This window comes from Anopheles bellator, chromosome 2 (assembly GCF_943735745.2).
Source record: "Anopheles bellator chromosome 2, idAnoBellAS_SP24_06.2, whole genome shotgun sequence".
In the NCBI taxonomy this organism is placed as follows: Eukaryota; Metazoa; Arthropoda; class Insecta; order Diptera; family Culicidae; genus Anopheles; species Anopheles bellator.
In genome coordinates, this window is record NC_071286.1 from 81958782 (window position 1) to 81967428 (window position 8647).

At 52.7% G+C, this 8647-nt stretch overlaps 2 protein-coding genes across 2 annotated transcripts; one reads left to right on the top strand and one right to left on the bottom strand.

The window, feature by feature from the left end:
• Positions 1 to 2524, bottom strand: LOC131208188 (NADH-ubiquinone oxidoreductase 75 kDa subunit, mitochondrial-like). The gene is made up of 2 exons (XM_058200839.1): positions 2505 to 2524; positions 1 to 2101 (listed from the first exon to the last, which is right to left on the bottom strand). Exons 1-2 carry the CDS (start codon positions 2522 to 2524, stop codon positions 1 to 3), a joined length of 2121 nt encoding a protein of 706 aa, XP_058056822.1.
• A 141-nt stretch (positions 2525 to 2665) lies between these two features.
• LOC131208189 (cytochrome P450 4C1-like) lies at positions 2666 to 4381 on the top strand. Its single transcript, XM_058200841.1, has 4 exons — positions 2666 to 2828; positions 2892 to 3275; positions 3341 to 3973; positions 4035 to 4381. The coding sequence occupies exons 1-4, from the start codon at positions 2666 to 2668 to the stop codon at positions 4379 to 4381; spliced, it is 1527 nt and encodes a 508-aa protein (XP_058056824.1).
• Positions 4382 to 8647: the final 4266 nt, after the last annotated feature.

Consider the following 8647-nt stretch of genomic DNA (forward strand, 5'->3'; position numbering starts at 1 on the left):
TTAGTAGGCTGGCTGCTTCCTGGCGGCCGCCACACATTTCGCCATCGTCGGTGAAGCGCGCGTTATCGGGTCGGTCATGAAGAAGTCTTCCAACCGTTTCTGCGACACCTCGACCGGGCCGCTCTCAAAGTGCACTGTGCCCTGTTTCAGGACCGCTTCGGCAACGTCCGAAAAATTCGTCTCCTCAAGACGCCCGTATCGTACAGTGTGCGGCGCTATGTCCTCCATGCGTGCCCGCAGCTCGTCCAGAGTGTCGTACGGAAGCGGAACTCCAGCGACTTCTGATAGGGCGCGTATAATTTTCCAATCTTCACGCGCCAGACCGGGTGGTGTGATCGCGGTCAGTGTCTGCTGGGCACGGCCCTCCATGTTGACGTACGTGGCCTGCTTCTCAGTATAGGCCGCCCCGGGAAGAATGGCATGGGCGAGCTGAGCACCGGCGTCCCCGTGATGTCCCTGATACACGACGAAGCAATCCGGAGGTAGCTTTTCACGCTCGATGACTCCTGAATCGGCTCCGAGCAGGAACAGTACCTTCGGGTTCGTTTCCAGCACCGACTCAACGCCTCCCCGATAGCCCACGTCTAAGGCTGCCGTCTGGCCAGCGTTCGATTGCAGTACATTCCACACCTTCCAGTTCGGGTCCACCGGTGACAATCCGTTAGCAAACCCATGGAGGGCCGTCAGAAAAGCGAGACCATCGGGTCGTGCAAGCTGCGCAGCACCGACGATGATCAGCGGTTTCCTGGCCTGCTGCAGCTTCCGCGCGATCGGATGGTGCCCGGTGACGATATCACTGACGACGGACGTATCACTGCCCAGGTATTCGCATTCGTACGAAAGATCCACCTTCGGTCCAACCAACGCAACGTGCTGTCCGCTGTGGATGAATCCTTTACGTAACCGACTGTTCAGAAGCGGTGCCTCGTAGCGCGGGTTGGTACCCACGAGCAGAACCACATCCGCCTCTTCGCAGGCCGCAATCGAAGCGTTCAGCAAATAGCTGGTCCGAAAGTCGGTTCCCGGGCCGTCCACCGGGAACCGTTGCTCCGTGCACAGTGTCTCCGAGCCGAGTCGATTGAGCAGATCCTTCAGAGCCACGAGTGCCTCGGTATCGACCAGTCCACCGACGACGGCTGCCACGTGGCCGATCGGAAGCGTGTCGCGCAACGCACGGGCCACCGTGACCAGCGCCTGTTCCCAATCGACCACCTCGAGGTCCCCGTTCGGTTGGCGTAACATTGGCGCCACCAGCCGTTGGCGCTTCAGCCCGTCGCAGGCGAAGCGAGCCTTGTCGGACAACCACTCCTCGTTGATGGCATCGTGCTCGCGTGGCAGGATGCGCAACACTTCTCCGGTGCGCGTCCCCACCACGATGTTGCTGCCGAGCGCATCCAGCACGTCGATCGAATCGACCTTCCTCAGCTCCCAGGGACGCGCCACGAAGCTGTACGGTTTGCTGGTGAGCGCTCCGACCGGACACAGGTCGATCACGTTTCCGGACAGCTCGGACAGGAACAGTCGCTCCACGTACGTCCCGACCTCCATGTCGCTGCCACGCCCGGTAGTCCCGAGATCGTCCACACCGGCCACCTCCGACGCGAAACGGATACAACGCGTACAGTGGATACACCTCGTCATGTAGGTTTTTATCAGTGGCCCCAGATCCTTGTCTTCGACGGCTCGCTTGCCCGTGTGATCGATGTCGGTGAAGCGGGACCGATCCGAACCGAACGCCATCGCCTGATCCTGCAGATCGCACTCACCGCCCTGGTCGCAGATCGGACAGTCCAGCGGGTGGTTCATCAGCAGGAACTCCATGACGCCTTCGCGCGCTTTCCGGACCATCTCGGAGCCGGTTTGGATGCGCCAGCCCGGCAGTACCGGCATCGCGCAGGCTGCGACCGGCTTGGCCGATCCTTCCACCTCCACCAGGCACATGCGACAGTTTCCGGCAACGGCAAGCCGCTCGTGGTAACAGAACCGTGGGATCTCTATGCCGATCTGGGCCGCGGCCTGCAACACGGTTGTGCCCGGTTCCACCAGCACCGATCGGTTGTCCACGAACACTTCAATCGCTTCGGGAGAGCTAGCGAAAGTCCTTTTAATCCAGTGTGGCCAGCACACGCGAGATCTGTGGCCAATAAACGGAAGTCGCAACATCACGCTGAATATACTACTTCGTCCAATCTGTACTGCTTTTCGACGGTAATGGTCAAACGTCAAACAGTGTCGCAATGTGAACTAGATCCTCTACTTCGCCGTAATTAATTTTAACTTTATTTTAACCGACTGCCGTACGATGATTTAAAACGGGACCATCACCATTACGGTGCGAAATTAGTGCAAATTACAATGCTGTTTTGTTTATTTTTGTTATGAAATACCGTAATTGCTTGGTCATCATGACCTGCATTATTTTCGGTTGTTTTTTTTTCTTTTGCCCGAACGGCGTCATCGCCAATCTCGCGCGGAACCCCAACACAGATTAGCGGAAGACTTACGTTGGACGCGATAAGTCCATGGCTGACGAAATCGGTGCGATAAGCGAGATTGAGTGGCTCGTGTCGCGGGCGCTAAAATCAAACGGTGCGCCACAGTCGGTATTTATGTTGTGCCGGAGACGTTCGTAACCAGGAACCGCAAACAATCTACGGAGAGCAAAATGTTTCTACTGGTAGCCCTCGTGGCGCTCTGCCTTGGCTATCTCCTTGTGAAGTACCATCAGAGGCGCCAACAATTGCTGGAGATCTCGAGACACTTCAGCGGGCCGTATCCACAGTACTTTCTGGGGTGTTACTATCTCTTCAAAAACAAATCTGTCGAAGGTAAGTTCCGCGCAACGCCCGGGAGCCTGCTGGCGATTGAATTGATGGCAACTCTACTTTAAGACATATTCGATGTCCTGAATGAGTGTCACCAGAAGTACGGGGCGGATGTGAGCATGGTCGGTGCGTTCAACGATCTGGTGCTGGACCTGTCCGGGACCGAAAACGTGGAGAAGGTGCTGCTGGCCAAGACGACCAAGAAGTCGTTCCCGTACGAGTTTCTGGAGCCATGGCTAGGCACCGGGCTGCTGCTTTCGTTCGGCGACAAGTGGTTCCAGCGGCGCAAGATCATCACTCCGGCGTTCCACTTCAAAATGTTGGACCAGTTCATGGATGTGTTCAATCGGGAGGCCAACGTCCTGGTGGCGAGGCTCGAGAGCCAGGTGAACCAGAAGGAGTTTGACATCTACGACTACATCACGCTGTACGCGTTGGACAGCATTTGCGGTAGGTCCGGTACGCCGTTAACACTGCCCACGTTCCTATCTGGCTTTCGCTTTACTCTACAACAGAGACCTCCATGGGTGTGCAGGTTAACGCCCAGAATGACCCGAACAACGAGTACGCCCGCAGCGTGAAGCAAATGTCGGAGTTTATCTTCCGGCGGGTCTTCAGCGTGTTGCGTCAGTTCCCTTCACTGTTCTTCCTTTACCCGTTCGCTAAAGAGCAGGAGCAAGTGATCAAAAAGCTCCACAACTTCACCAACTCGGTGATCGAAAAACGTCGCCGGCAGTTGGAGAACGAACAGTTGCTCAACAAGGTCGAATTCAACCGAGACGAGGAAGATCTGTACTCGAAGCGCCGGGACACCTTTCTCGATCAGCTGCTGAAGGTGACGGTCAATGGTCAGCCGCTCAGCACCGCCGACATTCGGGAGGAAGTGGACACGTTCATGTTCGAGGGACACGATACGACCACGTCCGGGATTTCGTTCACGATTCTACAGCTGGCCAAGTGTCAGGACGTTCAGCAGAAGCTGTTCGAGGAGATCAATACTGCGTTCGGGGCGGATGCCAGCACCACCGTACTAACCAGCGCTTCGCTTCAGGAACTGAAGTACTTGGACCTGGTGATCAAGGAGGCGTTGCGTCTAAGACCACCGGTCCCATTCATCGGCCGAAAGCTGCTGGAGGATATGGAAATGAGTATGGCCCACGACTCCAGCTTTTGGTTGTTTTTAGTACATTCTGTTTTCCTGTTTCCTAGATGGAACTATTGTCCCAGCTGGCACCACGATCTCGCTCAACATCTACAACGTACACCGCAATCCAAAGGTGTTCCCCGACCCGGAGCGCTTCGATCCGGAACGGTTTTCCGATGAGAACGAAGTGAAGCGCGGCCCATACGACTACATCCCGTTCAGTGCCGGGTTCCGGAATTGCGTCGGCCAGCGGTACGCGCTGCTCGAGATGAAAGTTACGATCGTGAAGCTGATCGCCGCCTACCGCATCCTGCCCGGAGAGTCCATCGACCGGCTTCGGCTCAAGACGGACCTTGTGCTGCGTCCCGCAGGCACCGGCATCCCGGTGAAACTAGTCAAAAGACTACGGTGAAGACTTTGAGCTGTGAGTGTATGTAGCAATAAAGCGCGAAGAAGTCTAATCTTCTGCTCGCGTAGTTTCTGATGGAACTCGGGCCCAGACGCTGCCAAGGAACATAATAATTTAATTAATCAATCCGAAACCCAACTATCAAAAGCCCTGCGATGGCTGCGTCGGTGGCAGCCGGCGAGGCTTCCACAAATTAAATTTATCAACTTTTTCCATCCAGCAGCCCGCAAGTTCTTGCGGGTTTTTTTTGCGTCGTCCTCTCGTCCAATAGCTAATAACAGTGCCGGGGCTTCGACGCGTACCGCCGACCGCAAACGCAAGCTTCGACGGCGGGAACACATCAAAACTCGACACTGCAACGTGACTCCCTTGGCGGCCAGCGATGAAGCCTCCATGACAGCAAAAAGTTGTTTCGCAACATACTTTTTGCCTTGCTCCGGTCCAGCGCTAGAAGTCATCAAAGGGACTCGCCCTCGTCACGTCCTGGACTTTCTCGCTCACCGCGCAGTGGCTAGTTTGCTGGTTCAATGGTCGGGTTGATTGAATGAAAATAATGTGTGTCTTTGGCCCCCAGGCGGTAAACTATGTTTCGAAACGCTGGAAATATGAGCCTTCGCAGTAGCATTTGATTAAACGAAGATTGTAAAAACATTCCATTCCTGGGGACGGCTCAACAAGTTTTCAACTGGCGAGTACCTTGTTCAGCAAACAAGGCCTTTTAGTAGGATTTTATTAAATGTTGTTCCGGTTCCCAGTTTCACGTGAGGTCACATACGGTTCTGTTATTCGGCTTAATTGAACCGAAATAAAAGTTGCAATAGTGTAACGATGGTATTACATTATTGGTACGGTTTCGTACCGCAACTTTGACAGCGATTGTGGCCGACAGTTTCACTGCCGGGCGTTTATATCTCCGATAAGTGGCCGCGCGGTCAAACTTTCTGATCCAATTTCGTTGATTATGATTGGATCGAAAGTACGTCGAAAGTAGATAACATAATTGTTGGATTGTTTCTCCCGGAGCGGCAGCTCGACGGAAGTAGATTGCGTAACAACTTTCTTTTTGTGTTCCCTTTTCCGGCCTCAGTAGACCCAAAACGTAGTGCCGTTTCCGGTTTGCAGCTTTCACGTCCCGGCAACCGTCGTCGTCGTCGGTTCGTGTCGTGAATATTTGATCAGCCCACTACCGTTGGCCGGTTGGCCGTTTTGATCTAAGATGCCTGCCTTTCCGGTCCCGGGCTTGCCGGTAAAGCAGCATTCGCTTTTACAAAATTTATTGCCCGAACCCGACCCTGATACGGGAGCCAGGAACCGGCCCGGTGGTTTTGTGGTTTTCGAGAAAATATTCCCCCGAAATTGTTTGCTGTTTCGCAGGACCTGCTCGGCAGGACTATCAGGTACTGGCGGCATCCACTGCACTCGGAAGGCCACAGTGCCGGTAAAGGTAAAGCTCTGCCAAAGCTCCGACCGCCTTTGCAGGATAAATATTGCATCCTTTACACTCGCTGAAACTCACCGGCCCTCAATCCGGTGCGACCGAAAGCTCCCGCGTACGCCATGGCAGCATATTTGTTTATTATTTTCTCACCTGCACCGCACTCGCGCTCTCCGCCGTGCGGTGATGAATATGCAACATTGTAACCTGGTCGCCGGTTGCATGAATATTGCAGATAAGTGCAGCACTCCGGTGTGGCAAACAGTACGGCCCGGTCCTCTCCGGTGCAGAATGTGGACGGAAATGGCGAGAATAGCGGGACCATCCCACGGTCCAGAGTTTGGGTGAATTTATGGGCAAACATTTGCCCACAGACGCTGCTTGCGAGATTTAACGGTGCGCTGCGCTATTTTTGAACTGTTCCGCTTCTAGAAGGAAGTACTTGGCCTGTGACCTGCGTGGTTTCATTAAAATTAAACTTTCAACTATCAAACGGGAGATGGAGCGTTCTTTTTGAGTATGCGTTCCGGCTATGTCCTTGCCGATCCATTATGCTATTAGCTTTAACTGACGCTTTGTATTTTTTTGTATAAATAAACCATTAGAAATTGAAGAACTCAAGCGTAGGTGAACAATAAAATTTATAAAGTCAATTAGACCATATTTAAAATGAGATTTCAAGCATCGAACGTGCCGAGGTCACAAGTGATCGAAACTATTAACATGCATTCAGGCCTTCCGCTTCATGCCGCCAAGCCACGAACGACGGCAAAGGGATGTAATTCTCGGCGAGCCCGCTTATGTCTCGAGACGAACCGCCCCGGAGTCGCAATCTTCCTAATGGCAACACTTGCAGCTAAGTGTTCCTCCAGCAAGGATGTACTTTTTTTATGGGTGCATTTATTGTGCCCACTCGAGCCCACGAAGCATTGTCACCTTACGTCGTCCTCCTCATCCGGGCCCAGCTTCACCGGGTGCCAGGAAGAAATGCGAGCAACGGAGGAGGCCTTGCAATCTTCGGCGACTCTCTCGGCCTACTTAGGCACCACGCCACGACAAGGGGCTTAAAGTGGCACCTTAGAGATTCATGGAAGTGTAAACAACGGTCGTTAATAACAATTGTTCCTTCATGCCCGCCCACACGGCCGGGCGCCAGGATTTCCCGGTTCTGGATGCCATTTTTTCTCTTTCTCTCTCTGTCTCTCCGTGGTTTGAGCTATAAAAACGAGCGCGCTTTATGATGATGAGCCTCGTAAAACGCAACGCCAGCCAACGTTTTCTTCGAGTAGCGCCAAGTTTTCTCCAAAAGTGGAAGCAAACCAACCCGGTGCGACTCGCTTGACCGGCCCTTTGTTGGCACGGTCCTTGGGGTTCCCGAAGGTGTCTATCAGAAACAATTATGAACCACCCGACCGCCCCACGGTGAACGATGCAACGTTGGGCCGAACCGGCTTTTATTAATATTTTTATTTCACTTTTATGCAAATATCGCCACCCAACGCGTAGGAGCCGGAATCAACAACTCGTCTTCGAGGCAGGGGGCGCAATGGAAGCGCAAATGCCGCCTACAACGGCCGACGCAAGAGCAGAAAGTTAGTATTAAATTGAAAACGAAGAACGCCGAATCAAGCCGGGCTGGCCACTTGTCAAGCATTATCATTTCTTTAAACACCGTAATAGGCACTTAATTTTTGTTCGCTCGCTGGCCCTTTGGCACGGGGGACGCGATTCGCGCGAAACATCCCCAGACATCCTTCGCTCAACCTGACGGAGGTTATCACGGGATGGTTGGAATTCACCATGGTATCATTCCACCCGAGGAAAACACTTCACCGAGCCGGTGGAAATGGGAAACTTTTGTCTATTACGATTATTGCTTCGTCCCGGGTCCGGTGTGAAGCTGGCCATTGCATCGACCGTCTTTTTTTCTCTCAATCTCTCGTCCTTAAGCGTTTTCTTTTTCCTAGTAAATACATCCTCCCGGCACGTCGTTTGCATTTGGACATTAAAATTTATTTCTATCTCCGGGAAGAATTGAACTTCCGGGGTCTTCCGGGTGGCCCTTAATTTATTAAGCTATCAAACGAAAAGAAATATGGCACCGGTCCGTGGACAGGGCAGTAGTGGGCCCGAAACACAACTGACGCGACGCATTCGTAATTTATTCCATAAACTTTTGGGATCCCGTCGAACGTTTCAAGTAAATGTTTGGAGTATAATTCTCTTTGTACCTGTTCAAACACGGTTCATTTTCTATTTTAGTCAGGCATGATACACATTAAAAAATTCTCAAATTGCCGTACTCCATTCCAATCGATGAAAACGGATTTTTAAAATCCTTTCGAGGATGAGTTTTTTTCCATTTTTCCGACGCCCGCAGTTAACTTAATGCTAATCCCTTGGACAACCTCCACAATGTCAGACGTCAAGAGCGACACCTGTAAGTGAACCAGGCGCCGGAGAAAAACCTGTATTAATTATCAATGATAAATTACCTACAAACCGAAGAACATCGCACCAACGACTCCCCGCTTGGCGCTCTAAAGTTAATGTTGCCTTCGAGAGCGAAACGAAAAAAAAGTCTACCTTCTTCCGTTTTCCCATGGCCATCCGGACACATCTGTAGCCGAAGGTGAAAGTTCCTAAATTAATTACCAGCATCACAACACTCTAGCCGTGCGGCGCCCTGTCGACTTGGCCGTCCTTTGGCCCCACCGCGGGTGACATCACACGCTTCCCGTTGTAGAGCTGCCCCCGGGGCCGAAACTTTTACGCCCATCCGCGTGATTTACGCGAATCGCAGCTGACAGTAGTCTAGCGTAAATTGCGTATTT